At 44.2% G+C, this 27,619-nt stretch overlaps 1 protein-coding gene across 2 annotated transcripts in view; it reads right to left on the bottom strand.

Annotated features, from left to right (window-relative positions):
• Positions 1-27,619, bottom strand: part of Sobp (sine oculis binding protein homolog) — a 171,466-nt gene that overhangs the window by 47,174 nt on the left and 96,673 nt on the right. Inside the window, exon 5 of one of the 2 annotated variants that reach the window (XM_034524866.2) lies at positions 20,111-20,206. The exons of the other annotated variant lie outside the window; for it this stretch is intronic. Coding sequence (XP_034380757.1) covers positions 20,111-20,206 — 96 coding nt within the window. The remainder of the gene's footprint in view (positions 1-20,110; positions 20,207-27,619) is intronic. 2 annotated transcript variants of the gene reach the window in all.

Here is a 27,619-nt window from a genome sequence, read left to right as displayed (position 1 = left end):
TCACAGCCCGGTAAATAAAGAAACTCTCCCAAGGCAAGGTAGTTTGCTTAACCTAGCAGTACCTCCGTGCCCTCCAGCCTCTGGACTGATTACAGGGGTTAGAAACACTGCACAGGTGACTGGGCCGGGCTCGTGTAGAAGTCTTGTATTCTCTTATCATCAGAAAGAGTCTAGTGGCTACACCAGCTTGTCGCCTCTCTCCGAGCACAGAGCCTTCCTTGTGACTGACTCTACAGCTCCAGATTTCTATTACTTGGTACTTAAATTGCTTTTGAGACAGTTTTCCGCTGTTTTAAAAGCCAGTCCTGGCATGTCTATAAACATTAGTTTATGTTCCTGGAATAAATCTTTTTTTGTGTTCCATCATACTACCCACAGGGGTACAAACGACATGTTTTATGTGGTGGCCACTATTTACAATTCAACCCCATAGAGGCCCATGAGATGCCACAAATGCAGCCCACACAGGAAGACGGCCCCTTGGGCAGAGACATTTGTCCCAGGAGACCAGGAGTACCAGGAAAGGCCACACCCTAAAAGTACACGGGTTGCTTTGGCCACTGACACACATCTTCCATTCAGGGGCAGGAGGGTCTTGGGCACTCTCAGAAAGGCACATTGGGAGGCAGGCTTAGCCCAACTGAACACTGGGGTGTGTGTGACCAGTGGCTGTAGGCAGAAATAACAGTACACAAAAATACCCAAAATTGGCTGTTGAATTAAAAACATCAACGAAGTGAATTCATCCCCACCCAGAGGGCTCGCAGTTCATCTGCCCAGCGAGTCCAGCTGTCTCCTTTGTGTTCAGATGGACAGCCACTAGACACGACAGATCTAACCTTGCAGGTTCTTCACTAACCAGAGGACCTCGGGAGTCAGGGGGTTCTGTTGCAGGGGGGGGGGAGCAGGGAGGATGCGGGAAGAATCCCTTTTGCACTCAGGAGTACTCACAGGAAGTGTTTCTGCCTCTGTCTCACACTAAGATAGCATTTGCTGAAAATGTCAACAGATTGCTTCTTGGGTTTGAGCTGTGCAGACATCAAAAGCTAATTTTAACAGGGCATTTTGCTTAAAATCGCATGGTTGGCTTAGGCATTTTGAATATTATTTGGATTAGAGGTTCTCCTTAGGTTTTACTGGGTTCACATAAATCAGAACATAACCAGAATAGACCCTTTCACAGAACCAGAGCTCTCAGACCACTCATGTAGTAAAATTTGCCCTTTGTGTATGCTGAATTTTTAGCAGGCCCTTTTTCCTCTTTTTCCCCCTTCTCTTTTCTCCTATCGTGGCTTAGTTGCTATGCAGGGGCTTAGTGCTCCCGAGTGGGGATCAGTTCCAGACTTTGGCTTGATTTGAAACAAGCCAAGCAAATTTGCCTGCATGTGATTTCAGAAGGTTTTTCCTGTTTTCCTATTTCTCGCACCAGGCTACTGAAGGAAGCTGAGAGGCAAGTCACTATCTGAGTCCTTGTCATCCTTGTCTCAAGTACTTGGTATGATTCAGTAGACACAGTTCAGATGGGGGACCCCTGCACCCCTGCTCTGCAAGCTCCCTGCCAAAGGCAGCTGGGTTATAACAGCAGAATCTTTCTCCTCCCTTTATGCTGTGGGTTTTTTTTTTTTTTCAATCCCTCTTTTTCTTCTTCTCGCTCCATATCACATTGACTAGATGGGACACAAAAGCTAATGGTAATTGCTCTTATCTTAATTGAGAGAGAGAGAGAGAGAGAGAGAGAGAGAGAGAGAGAGAGAGAGAGAGAGAGGAGAAAGAGGGAGACGGAGAGGGAGAGAGGGAGAGAGGGAGAGAGAGGTGTAATTTTCGGATCTGAGCGCAGGTCATTACAGGTGTGTTATATTATGCATTCATGAGCCTCCTGGGACAGGCATGCTGAGATATCCAATAACTTTCTTAATGTGTAATTACACACCATCGAACTATAATTGATTAATTGAAAAGAGAATGTAGGCAGATGCGAGGGCAAGACTTGTGCTGCTCATTAAATGAATATGTCCTTGCTTCCCTTTAATAGGCTAAGTGGAACTACTCAAAGGCAATTAAGCCAGTAGTGAAATTCATTAAATTTTAAGTAATTATTGGTATAAAATCCTGTAATAAAATCCAAGACTTTGCATAGCTCTATTTCCAAGGGAAGTGTGAGGCTTCTCTCCTGGTAATTCTATGAGGCAGAAGGAGTGGCCCCAAGGAAGCTGTGTCTCGGGTTGACATTCTGTATGAAAATCGTGAGAGTTGGGTGTGTGGGAGGACACACTGCCTGCCGTCCTGGGCCAGCCTGAGGAAGGGTGTCACTTCATCCTAGGAACGTAGTAACATTTCCGAAACAAATTTTCTTCATTGAATAGATGTGAAAAAAACTAAAGAATACTTTTCCCCCTTCGGCTCTCTGCGTAGCCAAGGATGGCACTTGTACAGGAGTAGAGGCCGTGTGTGCCAAGATGCCTGGTTTATGCAGCACTGGAGACTGAATCCAAGGCTTTGTGCATCTCAGGCAAGAGATCTACGAACTGAGCCACACTCTCAGCCTGAAATGCCGATTTTAAAACATAGTGTTTGGAACATTGCATTCAAAACATTCTTCCAGTGTAGAAATGAACACAGGGAGCTGTGTACAACATGGAGAACATTCCTTACAGGTCCCACTCTCATTAGGGAAACAAACCCGGATTCTTGGGGTGGGGAAAGGGGTAAAGTATGTCTTAGTTTTAGGAGGGGGCCTTGTGCCTTGAGCCCAGGAACCTGGCAACTCAAAAAAGAATGTGTCAAAAAGAATGTCAAGTCAACCAGTGCTGCCTTATTGACATGTTCCTTGTAACTCCCTAAACTTGGGAGAGACCTGGGAGTCTTAGCACACTGTGGAGAACAGCCAGTCAACAGAGGGCCACACCAACACGGCTCGTTGATTCTTTCATGATAGGTGTTTCTTCATCTACTCAAGACCTTTAGTAAAAGGCCTCTATACACACAAGTATATATGTATATGTACACAGATATATGCATGTTATATTATGTGCGTATACATATGCAATATACACACTATTATATATGTATATAGTATGTAGATAATATACACATATACTATTATATATGCATTATATAATACATATATACATACTCTACCAATTATGCTACATCCCAGTACTTTTTCCTCTGAATGTAACATAATAATTTACCTTGAATGATTAAACTATGCACATACAAATTATATATACATATATAATAGTCTATATGATATATAATATAATAATATAAATAATAGTGTATATATATAGATGTGTGTGTGTGTATGTGTGTGTGTGTAACTTTTTATGTGTCATATAACACTCAGGAGAAAAAGCAATCGGTATAGTGCTTGCTCAGGCTACACCCTCGGCCCGGTGCCTACACCACAAAAACAACAAGGACAAAGGCGTGGTGCTGTACACGTGGGTGGTGGATGCCATCACTCACCAGGTTTCAGAATCATAAGTTCAAGGTCATCCTTGATTAGTTACATAATGAGTTTGAGACTAGCCCAAGATACAGGAGACCTTGCCTCAAAACAAATACCCAGCAGATTTTGTAGCCATTTAAGATGATCGTGTGCCTTGCACACAGCAGGCCCCGGGTAAGAGTGTACTGACAGAACTTCCGGAGGAATCTGCAACATGGATTCTGGCATGCTGGGAACAGGCACTGGCATAGAGTCTAACATAGCAAAACCGTGAAAGCAGAGATGTTAACATTTGGCCAGAACATACTAAAGATACGGCGATGGTGACAGCTGAGAGTGAAGGAGAAGTTATCCCTAGACCTAAGCTTAGCTTCAACCAGGAGCAACCATATTGGTCCCATGACCACTTAATGTAAAGCCATGAATTTGAGCAATTTTTGTTTGAATGGTAGGTTCAATACTCTACTCCCCCTAGCCCCCACCCCCATACAAACTATCTGAATTTCAGCTGTTGTCATCATTTGCTGGGGTTCATACGTTCATGAGATGTGCCTATTAGACACAGAGCAATAGGACCTGCTAGTCTCTGGAGAAGTCAGGCATATCTTGGAACTTACGAGACACACCCACAAGGCCCTCTGACTAGACAGACTAAAACTCACCATTCCTCCTCCCTGTAGGAGAAGAAAAAGGCCCTTTACATATAGTTCTATTCCTGCTGGGATTTAAAAAAAAAAGTCCTTAAACCCCCTGATTTTAGAAAGCATAACATCAACTTAGAGTAAATAAGTAGACTTCTAGGCTCAGAAAGAAAAGAGCCAGGTCAGAGGAAAGACTTTAGGCCTTGCTTCCGGTGTGCTTGTTCTCCTAGTACAACAGGCAACCCACTGTGTGAGGCTCATGTTAATCTTGAAATGACCTTGGCCATTGGAGTGTAAGCAGCTGACTGTTTTACAGAGGCATCCTGGCAGGTGTGGGTCATGCCCATAACCTCAGCGTTCAAGAGGCAAGCGTGGGGGTGTAAGAGAGGGAGTAGGGGCAAGTGGGAGGAGGATCTGAAGTTCTAGGCCAGTCTGGGCTAACCGAAGACCCTGTTATCAGAAAGTAAACTAGAAAGTACAGAGGAGGGGCCTGGCCAAGGGGTCTGTTTGTTACTCCTGAGTTTAAACAAGTTCACTCTGTGACGTCTCTCTCGCATCATTTTGGACTTTTTGATTCACTGTCAATCATGAAATAGCTAACTCGTGTATTTGGAAGTTATCAGCAGAAAAAAAAGAGGCAGAAGATACCAAAAACTCAGTGACTCTGTTCACTTTCAGAAGGGAAGTAAAATTCGAAAAGGTCAGGGAATTAGAATAAGGTGTGACTATGGTAACATAAGAAATTCAGTTTGGGGGATCAGCTAACAAATCCTTTTCCGTGAGCTCATTTTTTTTTTCTCAAAAATCATTTTATGTCAATGCAATGTCCCACCATAGTGAAACCAATAAATTCAACAGGATATTTTTCTTGTATGAAGACTTTGAAGTTTTTTTTAGAAATCTTATTGGCTGGATATTATTTCTTCATTCTAGAGTTTTGTACACAGTGCAAGATATAAGGAAAACATTAAACCCATACAGAGCTCTGGCTCATGAGTCTTTTGCTTCTTTTAATTTTAAATGTTATTTTCAGAGGGCTGTGCACACGACACAGCACGCGTGTGGACCTCAGAAGACAACTTGTGGGGAGCTGCTTCTCTCTCTTCTTTCCTCTCTCTCTCTCTCTCTCTCTCTCTCTCTCTCTCTCTCTCTCTCTCTCTGTGCGTTAGTGCAGGGCACCAGGCATGGCACTGGGTACCTTTGCCAGCCAAGCCATCTTGAGACCCATACACCCATTCCCTGTCAAATTGTTTTTGTTTTGTTTTGTTGCCATTTTTAAAAGTAAATGCTGAAGGGCTTGTGAATTTTATTCATTGTTTTACTCTTTCTCTCAAAAGTTAAATATCAAAGCGGGATTTCCTTTCTACTGAAGGCTCATCAGAAGCAAATGCTGGTATTGATTACCCCACCTAACTTTTACAACGATGCGCAATGGCACAGAGAGTCAGCATCCCTTTGACAGGTGCAAAAATGATCATCCCAATGCCCCAAAGCCAGCCATCCCCACAGCCAGAGAGCAGACTGAGACACCAGGGTGGACATGCTTGAAGCCCATAAGTAGTTTTCAGAGGGAATGAATGGCCGAACCCTTGGGGATGAAGAATCCCTCTTTAAGTCATTCAGGAATGGAAACCTTTTCTTCCTAGCTTGGATTTGTACAGGTTAGATCACTATGACTCCAGAATTACTCTTGAGCACATACAGTTTTAAACTTCTTCCGTTTCCTTCTTTTACTTTGATCAAATTTTCCCTACTCGACACGACTATTTAAGACTGTCGCTCTAAACATAACCCTATCAGACAATGAAGCTTCAAAAGATCTCTGCAGGTCTGGACGTTAAGACAGCTGGAAGAATCTGACGGTCAAGACTGTTGGGCAGTCATTTGCAGGGTCTCTCTCTCTCTCTCTCTCTCTCTCTCTCTCTCTCTCTCTCTCACTTTCCATCCGTGAAAAGTCTTTGTCTTCATCACGGTATGGCTGGACTTCTCTGCCTGCCTTCTAGAAGTTTACCCATTCCTCTTCCAATCTGGGGAAGCATTTCATAAGAATAATTCCTGGCTCTGATATCTAATACAGATTCCTACTGTGTAAAACACGAAATGTAAAGCTGGCTGCTCTGGTCTCGATCTGCCGAACGTGCCCTATGGAGGTAATTCTGTTCTAGCTCACAGAATGAGAGCAGCCCAGATGATCCCCACCTGCCTCCCCTCTCCCAGGCACACCATCATTTCACATCTTCCCAGGGACGCTCTTTCATGGCCACCAATCCTCCAAGGAGCAGCCTGGGCTTCATCTCTTCTGAGGACCTACCTTTTCTTAATAAGTCTATCATTTCTTCCTCATTAGGTGACCCTTTACCTTAGTGTGAGTGTGTGTGTGTGTGTATGTGTGTGTATGTGTGTGTGTGTATGTGTGTATATGTGTGTGTATGTGTGTGTGTGTGTGTGTGTGTGTGTGTGTGTGTTTGTAGTGTCTAATCCTCAAAGCACCCTGGAAACTTACAAAACCCTGAAATACATTGTTCATATGGGTATAGTTTAAACTTATAGTTTATCTATGCCTACTGCGCTGGGGCAGCGGTAGGTACCCAATAAATAGACATCTTTGAAAGACAAATGTCTTCAAAATCAATCTCTCTCTCTCTCTCTCTCTCTCTCTCTCTCTCTCTCTCTCTCTCTCTCTCATACACACACACACACACATGCACACACAACACATACACACATTTATTCTTATATTAATTCTACTTCTGAGATGTGTCTCTAACATTAAATATACAGATTTTAAAGGGCTGAAAAATCTTTATAGATACTGAATTGCACAATAGACCCTATTTCCATGCAGTATGTACAAAAGAATAAATTAGAAACATAAGAAACTATTCAGACAAAATAAACCGGGGAGACCATATCCCTGGAGAGAAGGTATTTTTGGTTTGCGTTATCAAACCCAGCTCCACTGACGCAGCTCAATTTTCAATTTGGCTGATTTGATGACAGTCAGACACTGTTTAAAACTCAAAATGCATGAAGGCTAAGAAAAAAAAACGATGGTAAAAATTTCATTACAACTTGATTTTTCCATGTTATTTATTTTTATGTATTCATATGTAAACATTAAATTCGTTGAGGAAAGCGCTCGATAAATGTTTGGAATGACTTAAATGCCACAGACTCAGAAACACTTGAATAATGACCTCATTTGCTTTCATTTTTCTTTATATACAGATCCACGTTTCTGCACAGGATACATAAATTTACCTTCACATTTTATGTTTTATTTATCTATTTATGTACCAGTGATGCTTATTTTTAAAATTTTAAGCTATCTAGTAAATATGTAAAGATTTCTCTAACCCCAAAGTGGTATTTATATCACTGATAATGCCTTATACACTTATAAAACCGTGTCAGAATCAGATTTAGATTTGAATTTTCCATTCAAAGGAACCCAAACCACGAGATGTGGATCCCAACAGTGTCGGGGGCAGGGGAGCTTTGCGGCCAAGGTCCTCATATAACTTTATCCGTAACATAACAAGGCACAGAGTGTAAGTCACACCATTCTCAGGTGCAGCACACATATGTACTTTGTCTCTTCTGCAGGTTGGGAGCATCTCTAAGGGATGCAGGAAATGCCAGGAGGTGGGGCATCGTAATTTACAAAATAGCATGTTATTTATGTTATTCTGGTGCAATCTACAGCCTTTCTTATTGCAAGAGATGGGGGAAGAGAACACTGCCCCTTTCCCAAGCCGTCTTCAGGAAACATTGGTGGATAAGCAATTTTCTAGATAATAAAGACAAAAAGACTGCTTTCTTATTTTAAACCCAGCTTAAGTGGGGTCTAGTTCAATATTTCATTTACAAGGATGAGCAAAGTTGTCTATGGCTGCACTGTGGGAAAGTGTACATTGGTGACGCACTGGGCCAGGGTAATCAGAGGACGCTCTGACTCCACCTCAGCAGATACAATCTAGAACTAACTTTTGGGGCATTTCCTCTTTCTCTGGACTAGACCCAGAAATGTGGGCTAGCACAGGCACTCGCTGGACCAACAATCCCTGAGCAGCTGCTTCACAGCCCACCGACTCTCTATCACCACGGGCTGTTAAGATGCCATTATCGTAGTATCTCAAGGGAGAAAGGCCTGCCAATTAAACACTGACAGGTCATAAATTGTAATATCTGACTCCCATTTTCGAGTTGTTATAATCTTAGTGTGTGTGTGTGTGGGGGGGATCTTAGCATCTACAAAACAAAACAAACAAACAAAAAACAGGAGGCAAGCACAATTCCTGAGGTTGGGACAGACAACAGACAACATGGCCACCTCAGAGTTCTCAGCCAGGCGAGCCACGTGGAAGGGAGGAAAATGTCCTCCATTCCTGCGAGTACTTAATGCAAGGGGAAACGGGGGGCTGCCTGGAGGGCAGAGAACGGGGCTCTCCATGAAATCATGATGCTTCAGACAAGACAGCAGGATGTGGATTTGTTTACAAACCCACAAGCAGGAAAGATACTGGAAGCCAAATGCAATGAACCGACACTATGTTGCCAGCTCTTGCTTTCCTGGGCCGGTTTGTCTGCCACTTCACCATCTCCCTTCCCTTTTCCGGGCTACAGTGGCTCTCACCACCCCACATCCCTGTCTTCAATCTCTTGTCTCCTTTATTATTCACATGCCGTTTATAATTGTTTCTTCTTTCCTACAACAGGCTCTTGTTAGCTTTTTCTTCTAAATAGAAGCCAAGTACAGGTCAAAACCCGTGATTGATTGAGTCCGGCCTGTTTATTTGTGCAGCTTTATATTGATAATAAACATCCTGCTTGCTCTCCTTACTTTACATGATATATGTTCTATATTTTCCTAGAAAACATCAGAGGCAAAGTCTCTCTATTATTTTAGGTAATTCTTGAGTCCTAGCAATTAAAATTATGTGAATTAGCCGGGCAGTGGTGCCGCACACCTTTAATCCCAGCATTCGGGTGGCAGAGGCAGAGCATCTCTGAGTTTAGGAAAGCCTGGTCTACAGAGTAAGTTCTAGGATAGCCAGGCCTACACAGAGAAACCCCATCTCAACAACAACAACCAACATCAGAAAATGAGGGCAGTTAAAGCCTAAAATGGCCTCAGTGGGCTGGAGAAATGGCTGGGGGTGAAGGGCACACACAGCTCTTGCAGAGGACCCAAGGCTTGGTTCCCAGAACCCACATATGGCTCACAAATACCTGTAACTCCAGCTCCAGGGGACCCAGCGCCCTCTTCTGGCCTCTAAGGATACCTGCATCACCTGCACATACCCACATATAGACACATAAAATTAAAAATTCATAAAAACATTGACCTTGGTGATAAAAAAAATCTTCAAAGGGAAACTGAACTTGCATATATCCTATGATTCTCAGATTTTCAAAATTCAGGTCAAATTAAAATATTCATTTTTTTTCCCTATAGTTTACAGCTGTTCTGTTAATACAATAGTCTACAGAAATGAGTGATTTGGTTCTGTTCCTCACTTTCTGATCTACTGGGAATTCTCAGACCTCGATTTTAATTTCTAAATAAAATGCTTTTTGTTACACGGATCTCCTTCTCAGCTTTAGGGGCTACCTAAGAACCTATTACTACAGAGATGCTACAAAGAGTCGACTCCTTCACCCCCCAACCATAGGCTGAACTCCTCTGGCACTGGGTTAGAAAACTATTTAAGACCCCATGGAGGCTGAAGTATGGGCCAGCCAGAACACTGGATGGGGGCATAGGCCAGAGAGATGAAGGTCAAACCTTCTGTCCACCAGCAAGAATGTAACATAATTTCCTCATCTATAAGATGGAAACAGCATCTACTTAGCAAAGTTATGGTCAGAATGGAAACCTAGAGGAGCATTCTCTAAAGATCTAATACAGCACAGGTTCTCTGGAGCCATCCCAAGCAGTGTGGTTTCTTACATCAGTCCCTTACTGCTGCCAGAGACAGTCGTTTGCTAAGACGGTTGTTTCTCTGCATAAATAACATTTTACCTTTACCTTTATATTCTTGATTTAAAAAAAATGTTTTAATACAGGATTTCACCATATAGCCCAGGCTGGACTTGAACTTTCAGCATTCCCTGCCTAAACCTCCTGTGTGATGGGATTACTGGTTTACCAGACTCAATTCAGTTGCAATCTCAGATTAACACCTTCACTGTTAAATGGCTGGGCAGCTTCAAGAGGTCTTGGATGGTGTCACTCATCTTTTTTGAGAGTAATAAATATGTTTAAGTGAAGTCTAAGAATCGGCTTCTCAGTGCACTTTGCACCCCACCCCCACCCCATTCTGTGGGATCTGTATGCATATGAGAAAAAAGTTCAGATTTGGCTGAGGAGGAGTCTAAGATGTGCTTCAAAGCAAGCAACCTCAGAATAGCCCTAGTCTTAACAACACTGAATAAGTGCCAAGTGTTTGCAACAGTGAGTAAGTACCAAGTGTTTGCCAAAAAACTTTTCTGAGCAACTTCCAGAAATTCACTCACCCCTACCACCGGCCTTATCCGCTAGCTGTTACTGTTCGCTATCAGAGAGTCCACACTTTGCTCAAAGTCTCACTCATAGCTTGTGGATACAGTGGAGGAGATTCTTAAATCTGGAACAGTCCATTCATCAAAGTAATTTTTGGTTCTTCCTAAGACAGGATTCAAACATTGCAGTGCTTTCTCAATCAGCAACGTAGACTACCAGTCAACAGGCATTTCTAGTTCCTCTGCGCTAGCAGGCAAGTGAATGGATGTGTGTACTTCCCCAAATCTCGTTTGCTTCACTTAAAATACTTCACTTGGGAGCTGGATATGAGGGTGCACACCTGAAATTCCAGCACCTACAAGATTGAGGCAGGAGGATGGCAAGTTGAAGACTTATTGAGCTCTGAGACCCTGTCTCAAAACCAAACTCACAACAAGATGCCATGTTTGGTTTCTTAATATACTCTGTCTAGAACAGGCACTAAGAAGCTTGAGTGGAGAGCACAGAGCACAGTCTAGCATTTGCCTCAAGGCTTTTTCAAACCTTGCAGTCTCTCTAGCTCCATTTAATTAGAAACGAGGCTCCTATTTATGTGTGGGTACTAAGTCTCCTGCTAGGTACTTCCTATAGGAAATCTTACTTGGTTTTCAAGTCGACCCTATGATGTGTGTGTCTTCTTTAGCTTTATGGCCCTGGGATGGGAACTTGCCAGTGCCCTAGAGCTGGCAGAACAGAGACAGACTCCTGCTCTCACCTGCCAAACCACAGTGTCGCCTTTGGAGAACACATGGTCTCGCTTCTGTCTCTCTGGCTCAAAGAATGTCTGCATGTACGGTGTGAGAAGCCAGCCTGGAAAGCAAACCACCCTGCCTCAGACCTTTCTATGCAGCTGCCCTGAAACTAGAAAGGCAAAGGTTTCCCCAAGCTTTGGAAGAGGAGAGCCTGCTGGCAACCAGGGCCTCAGACCTAATCAAGGCTCCCCCAAAGTCTCTGGGTGCAAGTAGGATCTGGTAACCCTAGACCATCATCCCTAGATGGCTTCCTCTCCAAACATAAAGAACTAAAAAGAGAGTCATGATATGATTTGTATAGGTGAGAGGGGGCATTCTAGTGTGGTCTGGAGGGTCTCTGTAGTGGAGAAAAGAAAGGCCCTGTACCATAAGACCAAGTCAGGAAGAGAAGTCCGAAACCAGAGGACAAGGGGAGCCACCATTCAGACGGCAGCAGAGGAATGGACAGATGAAACATGGAGGCATGAGTGGCAGCCACCCCTTCAGCCTGTGTAGAATCAAGATGGTCTCGACCATGAGCGTGAATTGACCATTCTCATCAGAGTGGTACCTTGCTTAGTTTAAGACCATTGCTTTCATTTCCAGAAGGTCTTTTATTGGTCTGAAAGCCAGCTCAGAATCCTGTGGGAACATAGGAGTTCAAGACTAGGGAGATCTGGAAGTTGGATAGAAAGGTGGTAAGACAGGGCAGTTCTCTCTAGACAGCCATCCGTCCCTGTATTTCCTGGGCCACTCTACCCATTAGGTCTGTCGCCGTCACTACTGTGGGAAACTGATACACAGTATACTATGCATGGAAATGTCCTAGATGTTTTATTTGCTTCAGTGGAGTTCAGGTGAATCAGCTTTTGGTGTTTGTATAGTTAAGCTGTCATGTCTAAGCAACAATTTGAAGTCAGTGGGGTCACACATGTGGCTTTGGTTAAAACAACAGGAAGAAGGACTTTGGTCCCTTGGAACTGTTTTGAAAAGCTGATTAAGTTCCAAATGAAACCTGGCAGTTGCTATCACATTTTAAGGCTTCTTATGGTGTGTCCATGATATAGTGGTTCCAGCATCAGCCTCACAATCCAAACCCATGACTGCAACCCAGACTGCTCTGATGGGGCTGCACTGGGTTGCAAGAAAAGCTGATCTTATTTTAAAATAAACACACATAGAGCTAGAGGCCGGAGAGCAAAGATTCAAGTCATTTCTGGCACTGGGTACATACACCTCCTCTTTAGGGCTTTAAAAGCATGGCCGGGTTGCCTAAGATGTACAAGGATGCCCTGGGCAGGGAGGAGATAGCACAGCACACAAGCAAGAGTCTCCTGCTGTAAGTGTGAATAGCTCCAAAGCTTCCAGCTCCTGTCTACATCAGCACCAAGGCAGCATTCCCAAGCAGGGAAGACAGGCACAAAAACCTTTATCAAAAATAAATGAAGAAACATCTCCACACCAAAAAAGAAAGCACGCGTGCTTCATAATACTCCAGGAGAATAACTCAATCAAAAACGGGCTAATTAGTCCCCTAACTGGGCAACCTTGTGTTGCTTCAGTGGGAGAGAATGAGCCTAGTCCTTCAGGAACTTGATGTGCTGGGGACAAGGGGTGTGGAGAAAGTAGTGGGGGGAGTAATAGGGGGTGTATCAGGAGTGATAACCGGAGGGGGCTTCCTTTTCTCAAAGGAGAAGGGAAGTGAGGAATGGGGGGAAGATCTGTGTGAAGGGATACTGGGAGGAGGAGGAGGGGCTCGTACTGGGATGTAAGGTAAATAAATTTAAAAAGAATAGCAAGCTAGGGACCTAAACAGAGAATAGAAGAAATAAAAATGGCTAAGAATACCTCAGGAAGCACTCATCGTCCCTAGCAATCAGGAAACACATAGCAATTCTGAGATTCCATCTTACCCCCGTCAGAGTGGCTAACTAAGATCAGCGAGACAACTGATGACATGGTGCTGGCAAGGTTGTGGAGAAAGACAGAAAATACGCATGCTGTTTATGAAAATACAAATTGATGCAGTCACTCTGGAAATCAGTGTGGAGAATCCACAGGGGGAGAAGTCTACCATATGACCCAATGTGGTGGTTTGAAGAGGTTTGGCCTCCATAGACTCATATGCTTGGATGCTTGGCCCACAGAAAGTGATGCTATTAGGAGGTGTGGCCTTTTGGAGGAAGTGTGTCACTGTGGGGGTGGGCTTTAGGTCCTATGCTCATTCTTTAGCCAGTGTAGAAGAGATCCTCCTGCTGGCTGCCTGCGAAAGCCAGACTCTTCCAGGTTGGCTTAGAATCAAGAAGTAGAACTCTAGGCTCCTCCAGCACCATGTCTTCCTGTATGCCCCCATGCTCCCGCCATGATGGTAATGAACTAAGCCTCTGAAACTGTAAGCCAGCCCCAGTTACATGTTTTCCTTTATAAGAGTTACCTTGGTCAATGTGTCTCTTCACAGCAATGGAAACCCTAACTAAGACGCCCAGCTATATCATTCCTTTGAACACGCCCAAAGAACGCAGATATCCTGTTCCACAGATACTCGACCAGCCATGTTCATTACCACCTGATTCACAACAGTCAGAAAGATGAAAACAACCTCAGTGCCCCTTGACAGATGAATGGATGATACAAACAAATCCTCAGATGTAAGGATACATCATGGGGTTAACTACAGAAATGTATGAAGGACCACAGACGGGGTAGCATGTATGTGAGAGGCGACTACTGGGATAGAGGGACTACAAAGTGGAAAGTGAAAAAAGTGGGGGAAGGGCAACTGAGGAGGAGGGAGGGAAGCCAACACAGAAAGAGGAGAGCTGTGGGGTGCGTAATATCAATGTTGTTTGTGAGCTTCATGCAATCCTACCTAAAATTATACACAATGCATATACATGTACACACACACACACACACACACACACACACACACACACACACACATCTTGAAGGAAGTAAAGCCACTTGGGCTGGCAATGGTCTCTATAAAAAACTAACTTGTTAGTCTTTCTAACAACAAAACTAACAAAACCCCTGTACTAGGCACAAGGAACCTCCTTCTGAATGGTTAGTTAGGGTAGTCCAGGTGACTCCCAAAACAATACAGACTACCATCGTAGCTCTTAGATGCCCCTCTGGAGTTAAAACTAGGCTGCTCTCGCTGAAAACACGACACACTTAGTACACAGGACTTGAGGGATTCAAGCTGGATCTGACCTGAAAGTCCCTTTCCTGTAGCACAAATGGTTCTGGAAAATTCTGTACAAGGGTTGAAGGGAGGGAGTGATTGACAGCCCTACCCAGCCGTAACACCCAGGACTCACGACAGTGACCAGCGTAGTGACTTATGTATACAGGAGTAATGAGTGGCACTTACACGTTGGTGATGACTAACAGCCATCTGATTGGACGTAAGCCCCACTCAATGAGAGGGAAGCCAGGTTCTTTGGGCTAATGAGGTCATGAACCTTAGAAAAGAATCTACCTCTGCTTTGCTAGATTGGCAGAATTCCTTACTAAAGTCTTACTACATTCTAAGTCTTATCCTTATACCCATAGACAAGTGCAGCCTTCATCAGAGAAGCTTTTCTATGCAGCAAATGGAGACCATTATAGGAAACCACAACTAGACACGGGGCAAAGATCAGTGGGTAGTGAGGAGTCCAGATGCAATGGATGCATCGCCATCAGGGTTCCTGCATCCATGGCTCTGGGATCATTGAGGAAAAGGAGGCAGAGAGGTTAGAAGAGTCAGAACACCAAGAAGTCCAGAGTGAAAGGGTCTCTCCTAGAAATGGCTGCATCAACACGATTGGAACAATGGTTACAGAAATGGACATTTTAATGTGGAAGGGAGACATTTTCAGTGTCCCACCCCTGGGCAAAGAACCACAGGACACTAATGACTACTAGAAGGAGAATTAGCTTCTCCCGGCAATAAGACTCCTTATTGGTTATCCAGTGCAGAGTAATGGTGGCCAGCCCTGAAACCATATATGTATAAACAACAAAAGTAGATATAGCAGATTATATGTGCATGCATGTGTGTGTGCTCATGTGTGCTTGTGTGTGTGCATGTGTATGTTTATAACAACAATAATAAAATAAAAAGAGGCTATTGACTTGAGGGGAGCATGGAAGAGGATGGAGGGGGTACCTGGGAAGGGTTAGAGAGAGACATGAGAGGGGGAAAGCAATGTAATTCTATCTCAATTAAAATACCATCATCACCACCACCATCATCATCATCATCATCACAATGGGATATCAAGAGAAAAGGGACAGGTGAGCAAGATTAGCCTCTAGCTGATGAGTGTTCAAGTTGGGGGGATACACATGGGATACATCATGACTTTCATATAATTTTGAGCATTAGAAACTTTCCATTGTAATTTTTAGTCTATGGAAACACTAGGAATTTGCATAAAGTAAAAGTATCGGAATGCAGACTCCCTAGGATGTGAGCCAGGTATGAGGACTCCACTGGCCTGCCTATCTGCCTTCTCCATAGTCCTCATGTTCTCCACGCTCAGCTGAGATGCTGCACGGGATACAGGGCACATGGCGCATGCTTTCCTACCCGCCTTCTTTCTGCTCACTATACCCACTTCTCTCACACACTAATTCCTATAGTCAATATCCATCTGTAGAAATGCCTAGATCAAAAGCATCTTCCATTCAGTGCACTGGCTGCATGAGGCAAGAATCTCATCCTCTTTCACACCCTGGAACTTTCCCAGCACTCTTCCAGGACATGGCTTACAACAGACCCATAGCATCCAGGACAATAAGGAGAAACACAGTTGCATAGTTAATCTGTATCAACAACAGGAAGGCAAAACACACCACTGTGTCCAGTTACAATCCCCTCTGAGACTTTGCATATGAAGACCTGAAACTCAGGGAAGGCCAAGAGATAGAACCTGGATCCACTATGATGTCATATGTATCTTATGCCTTTGGGTCTTCCAGGCAAAACATAATGTATTTACTCAAGAGCCCACACACTTAATGGCGACCATGCTGGGTATGAGCCGGGTACTCATTCATTCTAGGCAGAAACAGAATCTTTTTCCTATTCCGTGTCCCAGTCTGCTTATCTACATGGTGCACAAATACTTGTGAGCCGAACGCTGGCTGACAGCGGCATTTCTGAAGCTGGGGGGTGAGATATACATTTTCTAACCCACCTGCCTGCCTCCACAAGGAACTGAGATAGAATAGTCAGCTAAGCTCTCCTCACCCCATCATCTCTGTCTGCAAGGCCACATCACTAAAATAACCTTCATCTTCTCCCTCTGTTGGCATTGTAAGTGACCAGAAAGAATTCTTTCCCATGCTATTTTTATTTTGCCTCCCAGCTGTGAGCTCCCTCCCTCCTTTCCTTCTTCACAACCCTCACCCTACCAGCCAGAAGGAGCCATAGAGATTGAGACTTTGGGTGATGATTCTGGAAGCTGAAGCCTGGTTGGACAAGCTTACTCTCCCCTACACTTCCTTCTCAGGGCTTTCTTACACTTGCCATCTTTCTAACCAGGAATGCCCCTGCTGTGGGTGTGGGAGGCAGATAACCCGGTCAGCCTGGTCTAAGCAGTGAGTCGAAGGTTCCAGGGAGAGACCCTGTCTTGAAACAAACAAGCATACAGGAACGCACGCACGCATGCACGCACACCCACAAGTTGGGCTTTTGACTCAATTGTCTTCTAGCTGTAGGTTTTTTTCTTGCCAGGCCCAATCTTACGTTCTACTTCTACAAGATTTTTGCCCAGCCAGTTCTTGAGAACTAACAAGAAACTGGCTAACGAGAAAATATGAACTTAGAATATCCTTAAGGATTCCCTCTCATTGTGGCTCCTACAGTCCCACCCACTGAATGAACATTTTATTAGGGGAGACGAGAACCTTTGCGGTCCCAAGCTTGTTCCTCCAGGGAGAGCCTGAGTGATCATAAAGGGACTGGAGCTGGAATCTGGTGCGAGTGCTGGTCGCCATGGCTGGCTCTGACTGTTCTCTCTTAGTCTTGAAGGCTATAGCGCTGTTAGTGTCGAGATTGACACAAACCCCTCACACTTGTTTTTACTGAAAGTTGTTTCCTTCCCTCTTACACACACACACACACACACACGTCTATGAAGAGCTAGGGGACTACACTGAACTGTGACCCATCCCATAGGACTTGTTTATGTAATCACTGGTCTTTATAGCCTTGCACTTCCAAAATTAATTTAGAAACCACTATGTTATCACCAAAGAGAGAATCTTGGTCAACAGGCTAACAATCCAGTCATGTGTATAGTACATTAGTGTGAAGACACACACATCATAGTTTGGGATTTAATGGAAAATCAATACCCTACAGGAACTTTACAGTTGCACAGCACCATCTACTACTACGGCCAAGGCTTGCTTTGTTGGTTTCTTCTGATTGCACACACACTTGTGTATTCCAGGCATTGATTTTACTGTGCTTTCTTTTTTCTTTTTTTAATAAGTTATTCAATATTCCTGCCTCTTCCAAGAAGTGTGGGCTAGGGGAGGGGGCCACAGAGACATTCAACCATCAATAATATAGCGTCAATGTCCTGTCTACCTGGCCTAGGCCCTTTTCTCTCAGTTCCTATAGCCCAGAGGGACAAGCTTCCCCCTGTGTGCTTCTGGTTACTGGGAACACCAAAGACCTCTGCACCCTCAGCTTCTCTCATGCTCTCCCAACTGGCTGCTGCCGGTGCTGCAGCTAGCCATGGAAGACACCAGAACTACCCTTAAGCTAAAAAGGCACTTTGGAGTAGAGTTTGCAATCCTCCCTGTCAGATTTCTTAAAAATCTCCTCCAAGCTGTAGTAAGAAAACTGCAAAGAACTCCTATTTCTCTCTTAAGAATGAACAATTCTTTGGCAAAGATGTGTTCTGACTCAGGCCTTCACGACAGTCAAACACACTGCTTTTCTTACAGCTGGCTTTATTATTATTATTATTATTTTTTCTCAGAAAGATAAGCTTACTTGTGTTTTCTGTCTTCTTTTTTTTTTTTCTTTTGAATCACAGGAAAGTATGCTGAACAAAGCTAAGCATTTCTAACCGCAACCACACTGAGGACTGCACCAAACCTCTCAAAACTACCGCCAACTCAGTATGTCTGTAAGCTAGACAACGAAGCATGTATTTTTTCTAAAGGTATCTGGAAATGATGTTCACATTAAAAAATTTTTTTTCTCCTGTACACTCTCAAGCACATTTACTTTTCCATACATAGGGAAAGCTAAAGATGCTATATTAGTCTTCACAATCTTTCTAAAAGAAGTAAACCACTCCTAAAAGCATCCTGATCCCAAAACAACACAAATGCTCTCCTCTAACCCCCAGGCATGGATGACCACAGTTACCAAGACAGCATTAAAAGCAATGTGAAAATACCCTGCAGAACATAAAATGTTACAGCAGACCTGGACGTTTAAGAGCCCTCAAATAAAATATCAGGCGAGTTAAAATTTCATGCCAACAACTGCATTTATAAGCAGTGAGTCTGCCTGCAGCATAGTTAGTCAAGGGCAGTGCACACACAGGCTGAATGGCACTGTTGTGACCGGGCCTGCTGTGCTGCGTAAAGGAGATTCTGGCTATCTGTCCACATGCAGATGCTGCAGCAGGAGTGGGTAAGGGCTTGTATTGTTCACTCTCCTGCTCTCTGGCCACTTTGTGTTTAACGAACAGTTACTGTCAGAGCCAAACCCAAAGGCTGTCACTCGTGGGAATTCCTGATGCAGAGACCTGGCAAAGCTCTACGTTTGGCCAAAAATCCAAACAGAAATTAAGCTTCATCAAACGTTAGCATCTGAGCATCCTCATCTTCTTCCCTGTTTTCATTTAGTTGGAGCAAATGTTTTGCTTTAATGCAATTGAAAAGAAAAGAACATTTAGGGACAGCACGCTAGATCCTTCCTAAAGCTTCATTGTCAAAAGCAGCATTTGACTGGCCAAATAAATGACAATTCATTCTCTGTTTACTTTAGGTAAACAGAAAATGCATTGCCGAGCACTGATTTTCAAAAGCTAATCAAGAATGTAAGGTCCCAACAGATTCATTTAATAGAAATATAATAGGCATTCCTGCTTGCTTTTCATCTTGTCTCGCTGTAAATGCTAAAATGAACAGCAAATTAACCTTGCTTTGGAACTGAGCTTTGTCACAGCTGATGTCCCCCCTCCCCCAGTAAACATCCCCCCCATCCTGTCACACTTCTAAGCCTTCTGCAGGGGAGATACGATGCAGTTTGGCAAGAGAGTGGAGGAATACTTGAATCCTAAAGGGAGTGCTATGTGTCAAACCGGCTCTCTTTCCTCTCAGAAGCAAACTCAGCCACCTTTGTCTGCTACAATGGCACACATCTCGGGCGTAGGAGGAAGGGTGGGGCGGGGTGGGGCTTTCTTCAAGCTCCATGTATCGAAGTTATATTTTTATCTTTACTAGCCATTCTCCCCAGGGGCTGCTCAGAAACTGCAATACAGAACAAGCTAATAAAGAAAGGGCCATTCACGCTTTAAAATCAGATATAATAGATTTGCAAACAACTCGAGATCTTATAATTAATATGCAGTGATATCAGAATTAGCACTTAGAACTCTATACAGAAAAAATATAATATTTCATAAATTATGTAATCATGAACAAACCCTTGCAAAAAAAAAAACTGTTTTCACTGTGCTAAAGTAACATTCTAGACTTGTCGTAAGTATGTTATTCTTACAAGTAGTTCGCAGTTATTCTTGAAGGCAAGCCTTGGAGTTTCCTTAGCATAGTGCTGCTGGGGAAAACTTTCAGCACGTCCATCTTCATCTCTAGCCTGAAGGGAGATATAATGGCCTATTTAGGGACTTACAAATAATGGAAGGAAAAAAAAAAAAGCTAAAAGCATAACAGCTTAGATCATTAAACAAATGGGAATCCAGAAATAACAACATTATTAAGAAGTTTGTTTAAATACGCAGTATGCCTTTTAGGTATCAGAATTTGAGATTTGTTTTTCTTTATCCTGTTTAGTTTCGACAGGCAAATTCACCATGGTGTAGCAGCTCAAAGGACACAAAGCAGACCCAAATCAACTGATTCTGGTGGGTGTCACCAACACTCGCGTGTTGTAGTGACACAGTTCCTCACACGGTTAGGAGTCTGTGACATACATACGTGTTTAAACGTTTTGGCATGCTTAAGCAATCTCTAGATAAAACATTTTTAAGAAATTCTAATAGCAAGGCCATAAGAAAAGCAATTTGCATAGTGATATTTTGAACTGTAATATTATTAGAGATAAATTGATTCCCTCAATTTTTAAATAAAGATCCGAAAGGATCAATGATCTCATAAGAACAATGATTCTTCTATTAGATGAAGTAAAAAAAAAAAAAAAAAAAAGATCGACTTAAGAAGCTGCATTGCAGGTTACTGGTTATTTTGCTCTAGGCTGTCCCTTGAGAAAGCTGCTGCTCCAGCAGAGCCTTTCACACTGCTGCCCAGCAACACCCACTGAAGTCTTCTCTTCCTAACCTCCATTGCTTTCTGGTTTGGAGCTGGTGTGAGGGAGAGGTAGGCGAAAGGGGCGTGTCCAAAGTACACTCATTAATCCGTTCATGGGGGTGGGGGAACCATTTGCATCCTGCAGTTCTCATGTCCCCTTAGCCCTAACTGCTCATTCTCTGTCTGTCTGTCTGTCTGTCTGTCTGTCTCTCTCTCTCTCTCTCTCTCTCCTGTCTCTCTCTCCCTCCCCCCCTCTCTATTACTGTCTCTATCTCTGTCTCTGTCTCTATCTCTCCCAGCCTCCTGAAATCCACAGCTGAGCTTCCCTCCCTCACATATGGCTTGCATATAATTATGCATATTCCATTTTGCGCTGCATTAAAATGATGAGCTTTTGGCTCCCCGCCAGCTGATTTTTAAAAGCCCCAATGAAGTAGGAAAAAAAGGAGAGAAACACAGGGAGAGCCGCACAGGAAGCAGCAGGTAGCTCTGTCTGCTGTCTCTTTAGATAAAATGTATGTCTGGCACCAAGGGAACAGCTGAGAACTACCTGTTGTGATATACGGGTGGGGGGGTGGGGGGAGGGGCAGCGAGCAGAGTCAGTGACACAGCAGTGACAGTGCTTACGTATCATTTCTCTGACAGAGTGAAAGCTGCCCTGACAAGTGTCACTCGGAGCTCCCCAGCTCCGCTGTAGGCTGTCGTTTTAAAAGGAATCCATACATACTCTGCACGCTTGACAATTGCACCACTTATATCTCATAAAGGGTTCTGCTACTTGTCATGAGGGCTCTAGGTGGAAGCTAGGAACGGAATGACAGGGTTAGGAGTGGTTGAGTTATGGCGAGTCTGCGTGGAAAGGGATTGCTCTGCTTGGGTCTCGCTTTTATGTGTTTTTAATTAACATCTTGGTGAGGTAGTGCCTTTTCATTATGCTGTTATCCCCTATAAAGCCAGAGTAAAATTAAAGTGTGTTCTAGGATAGGCCATATGTGACAGAGAAAGAAGCATTGTGGCCTCCGGCTGGATGGTCACCTGCAGCCAATGATGCTTCTTGCCACTGCAGCAGGACTCCTCTGCAGTGACATCACTGTGTGGGATGACGGAACTCAAAGGGGATCCATTTTAAACCCTAATAGACAGAGGCAGGAGTAAGTGTACACTGAGGAAGCTGGAAGCAAGCTTTGAGATGCCAATGGGTGGCACCATATGAACTTGTTCATATTAAAATTCTAAGTCACTGTGTGAGGTACAGATTCTTAAAGGAAGGAACCACATTTTTTTTCAAGTGACGTGGCCATGTCCAGTGAGTATCCGGATAGTAACTAGACCCTATTGTAAACAACTTTCGAAAATACCACCTTGAGATCTGTCTTGCTTGGTAGTAGGTTTATTATATTCCTGATGCACTGTTATACATATGCTTAGAAGCACAATTTGCATATCGTTTACAAGGGCTACTATTTACATATGTATGTCTATATTCAATATATATGTATCTTGAGTATAAATATTCATAAGGTGGAATATGTTTATTATGCATGTACTATGTATACACATTCATACACACCAGATGCCTTCGGATATTTTCAACATAAGAGGCAGAAATACATTCATCCCACTTACATGCGAGGTGCTCCCAATGCTTTTTATGTGTTCAAAGGACAAAGATGTCCCATTATCTAAGAGTCGAGGGTGCTTGATAGGTTTCGCACCAAACCTTATGAGTAGGAGGCTTTGTTAGGCAGCAACAAAAAAGAATGGGGAGCATCGGGGACGTTGGGAAATAAAGAGAAGCCAGAAATGTGTCTCTTCGTAGAGCCATTGGGTTCACCTACAACAGCTCGTTCAGACACCCAGGCTGACTCCAGAGCCCAAGAAATCCTGTCCTCCAGGCCACTGAGATGACTCAGTGGACAAGGCATTTACTGCTAAGCCTAGAGACCTGAGTTTAATCCCTGGGACCCAGATGGTGGGAGGAGAAAAATGGCTCCCAGGTTGTCTACAAATACACTATAACTAGGCACCGGTGCATCTGTATGCACACATATAGATAGATAGATAGATAGATAGATAGATAGATAGATAGATAGAAAGAAAGAAAGAAAGAAAGAAAGCAAAGGAAAGAAAGTGTCTAGCTGGACATTTGTTCTGCACAGAATGGAGAATACACAAAGCCCAAGGACTGCAGAGCTCTCATCCTAATATCTGTGTACATGTGTGCACTGACACACGCCTCTCACCACAGCAACCCCACTTGCATTATGAAGCTTTAAAATGAAATTTCAAGTTATGACTAAGTAGAATTAAGTGCATTCAACTAGGCAGTGACTCTCTACCATCTTGGGTGGGCTGTTTTCTGTTTGGTAATAATACGGCTTCCTGACTCTTACTTTCTACCTTTCCACAGATCTAATTTAACTGGTCCAGCACAGGATTCAGAATGATATATATATACATATATATTCAGAAAACCAAAACTGAATGATAAAAAGCTCTCAGATGACAGCAGTTTACGAGCAGAGTTAAGAACCACTGGTCTGAGGAAGGTATCCACAGGCATCAAAGGGACACTGACCCACTGTGCAGTGCTCAGCAGATGTGGCCCCAAGGTGGGTCTTTCTATAAAGGGCTGAGACATCCGGGGAGCAGCTGTCTGTCAGCACAATGTCTTGTTTGTTCATGGTTGCCTCTCGGTTTCTGATGAGCAAACAGACTTGGAGAGGTTCTGCTTTCACTTCCTAGAAAATGCCTTCTTTCATCTCTCCAACCAAAACCAGTACTTTCATTTTTTTCTTAACTTCTATCTCCCCAACAAGGGTACAATTGTGTAGAAGGAGGGGCAGAGTTGGTCAAACATCACTATCTTCAACCACTGTCTGGTAAACACTCTCTAAGAATACACTTGCTCACCAGTGCCTGGCGTCTTGGGGTAAAGTCAGGCAGATTCCATGTAGGACACTAACTTTATATGCAGATTCATTTCAGGACATCTTGGGTTTTGTTTGTTTGTTTGTTTGTTTTTTCGAGACAGGGTTTCTCTGCGTAGCCCTGGCTGTCCTGGAACTCACTCTGTAGACCAGGCTGGACTCGAACTCAGAAATCCGTCTGCCTCTGCCTCCCAAGTGCTGGGATTAAAGGCATGCGCCACCACCGCCCGGCATTTCAGGACATCTTAAAGTCTCATGTATTGATGACTGTGCCTTATTCTATATCTGTTCTACTTGGGGTGCCAGATAATGACTTAATAGTGGGGGTGTAGACACAGGGACCCAACTACCCCAGCAGATGACAGCGGAGACACTGGAATTATTCCAGAACAGCAGGTTATCCTAATAATACAGAGCAGACAGACCTGCAGACAGTTTTATTATTGTTCTTAAATTTCCTACCAACAATATACAGCTAATTGACTGCCAGGAGTAGACCACTCCACTGGTGGCTCTCGGCCTCCAATGGGGCCCAGAGGACAGCGTTAATGTCTGACTTTGTTCTGGAGTGACACATTCTGAGATGAAGGAGCGTGGAGACACTGGAAGATGGACTAATTCTCTCCATGTGTTTTAATCTCAACACTTTTATTCTGACTAATGTGCTAGATATTTGTGCCACTAAAGAAGACAGAGATGGGGACGGATTTCGCTGCACTTAACTGTGAATGTGTCGTGAGATATCGACTCTCAGGACAAAGGTACAGTTTTGACTGGTCTGAGAAAGCTTCACATTTTGCTATTTAAAAAAAAAAAAAGTAAAAAAATTTCACTAAAACTAAGATTTCCACAAAGGTTTGTGTTTTCTAGCTTTTGGGGGGAGGGGTTAAAGATTTATTTTGGTTTTTAATTGTGTGACTGAGTGTGTGTGCCCACGTTCACGCTCTCACAGTGAGTGTAGGTGACTGTAGAGGCCAGAGGCCTCAGATTCCACTAAATCTTGAGTTAGAAAAGACTGAGAAAGCTCCCCCCCCAATCTGGAGTTAGAAGCAGATGTGACCACACACACACACACACACACACACACACACACACACACACACACACCCCGGCAGTTAGAAACAGCTGTGAACCCCTCCCCCACATGCACACACACTTGTAGTTAGAAGCAGCTATGACCCCATGACCCCCACATACACCTGAAGTTAGAAGCCACTGTGATCACACACACACACAGACACACACACACACACACAGACATACACACACACACACAGAGACACACACACACACACACCTGGAGTTAGATACAGTTGTGACACACCCCCCCTCCAACACACACACCTGAAGCTAGAAGCAGATCTCTTTCTCCCTTCCCCCCCTCCACACCTGGAGTTAGAAGCAGCTGTGACACATACCCACATATACACACCTGGAACTAGAAGCAGCTGCCCCCCCCCCCCCCGTCTCTCTTCCCTCTCTCTCCTCTTCCCCCCCCCTCTCTCACACACACATATACACACACACACACCTGGAGCTAGAAGCAATTGTAATCTTCACACACACACACACACACAACTGGAATTAGAAGCAGCTGTGACTCCCACATACCTGGAATTAGAAGCAGTTGTGACTACACACACACACATATACACACCTGGATGCTGAAAATGGAACCCTGGTCCTCTGCAAGAGCAGTGTGTCCCTCTTAACTGCTGAGCTGTCCCCTGGCCCTGTTCTTGTTTTCTGAAATAAGATTTTGCTATGTAGCTCATACTGGCTTCAAACTCAAGATCCTCCTGCCTCAGCCTTTCACCATGCTTAGCTTCATACATCTGTCTTCATGTTGCACCTAGTATTTAAATAAACACTAGAAGACCTAACTCTGGCTAATGACACGACTCTCTACTCCAGAGCCCTCAGCCTTAACCTGTGAATTCCCTTCTCTGGGAGTCACTTGCTTTATCTTGAATTTTCTTTGTAACACATTTTAATTCTTCCAAGAACTCATTTCTTCCTCTGGGAAAAAGTCGTGGTACGACGTTCACACTGAAGCAAAGCCAGCTTCTCTTTCTTCTGCACAACACCTTTAGAAAACGTGGAACACTCTATGAACAGTGCCAGTTGCCTACCTCACACAACAGGAAAGGGTAATGCTATCGTGTAAGTAGAAAGACAATGAGGCTTTGGAAGGATGCCTCCCCTGGTGGATGGAAGTGCAGAGACTTCTGTCGCTGAGATGCCATTTATTTTGAAAACAAGAAAAGGTTTTCCCTGGAGTCAGAACCAGGAGGCGGGGGATGTGGTGAAGGTTCCAGTTCTTCCAGAGCTCAGCAGATACAGCTGACATCACACATGTGGTGTCGGTACCAGACTTGGGAACTTCAAAAAATAGTACATCTTGACGTTGTGGGAATAGGTTTAGAGAAGAGGCTTTACAGAGACAGAAGGGGAGCATTAACTTTCTATTTTATAACTTAGGTTTTGAGCAAGAAGTAATAAAAACTTCTTTTTCAAATTTATAGTAAGCATGCAAGAACTCCATTTGGGGAAGTTCTGTTTCCTTTTCTGGTATCATGTGCTTAGATACCAAGGACATGCAGAGGAGTTGACAGCCATAGAGACTGCCTTCAGAGGACCATGAGTGTCTTTATGAACAGAAAGGTCAGCCAGTGCCCCTGTCCTGCAGGGGTACACCCCTTAGGAGCCCTGCCCAGCCACTCCTGCCCTTGGCTGGATAGCATAGGGAGGTCTCTGGGGCCGCTCCCTGCCCTCCTCAGAGCATCAGAGGTCCAGTTCTTCCCGACTGAATGCCCAGATCCCCTCAACTGGTTTCTTGCCCTTTACCCTAATTTTCATAGGTAAAAATAGAAGCCATCTCTCCTTTCCCCTTCTGGAAAATTCTTACACGCCATTGACCCTCCTCGGCTGCATCGCCTTTAAGGAAGCCATCTGGGAACTCATCTTCCAACCCCTGAGAACACAAGATTCATCAAGGTCCCTGGGTGTACAAACTGTGTTCCATTCAGCTGCGAGTCTCCAGGGTGTGCACCTCGGAGATCAAGGAAATGAGTAGATTCCTGTCCTTCAGCCTGGAGTACTGGGCATTGTGCTTTGCACTCCGGTCCTGATCCCTGGGTGCTCGCTCCTTCTGACTCCCCTCCGCTACCTATTCCTTGTGCCTCCCCCTCCCCCACTTAGACAGTGTGACTCAGACCCACAGCTGGCAGTGAGCCTGCCTCGGATGGCAGCCAACAATCCTGCCCCACTTTCCTCTCTTCCACTCTCCACTGGGCTGAACCGCTGCTCTATTCCGATCAGTGCTCACCCATACACCTATTCCTAGGTTAGACCTGTCGGCTGGCTCTTCCTTGCCTCCAATATCCCACCTTTTCCTGCTGTCCCAGGCCAGGCTGGGATGCCTCATTTGAGTTTATCTTGCTTACGAATCGTGTCCTCTCTTCCTCACAGAACAAGCCTTTCTAATCCTCTGAGGGCAGAGACCACACATTATATGTGACGCTCTAGCCACGCTTGTATGATACTCACCCCGTGTGCTGGCTAGATTCAGGTCAGCTTGACACAAAGTAAAGTCATCTGAAAGGAGGGAGCCTCCATTGAGAAAATGCCTCTATAAGAGCAGGTGGTAAGACAGCCTGTAGCCATTTTCTTAATTAGTGATTGATGGGCGAGGGGGGACTCAGCCCACTGTGGGTGGTGTCATCCCTTAGCTCAAGGTCTTGGGTTCTATAAGAAAGCAGGCTGAGCAAGCCATAGGGAGCAAGCCAGTATGCAGCACCAGCACCCTGTGA

The sequence above is a fragment of the Arvicanthis niloticus genome, chromosome 20, assembly GCF_011762505.2.
Source record: "Arvicanthis niloticus isolate mArvNil1 chromosome 20, mArvNil1.pat.X, whole genome shotgun sequence".
In the NCBI taxonomy this organism is placed as follows: Eukaryota; Metazoa; Chordata; class Mammalia; order Rodentia; family Muridae; genus Arvicanthis; species Arvicanthis niloticus.
Note: the sequence above shows the minus strand (reverse complement) of the source record. Positions and strands in the feature narration are given on the sequence as shown.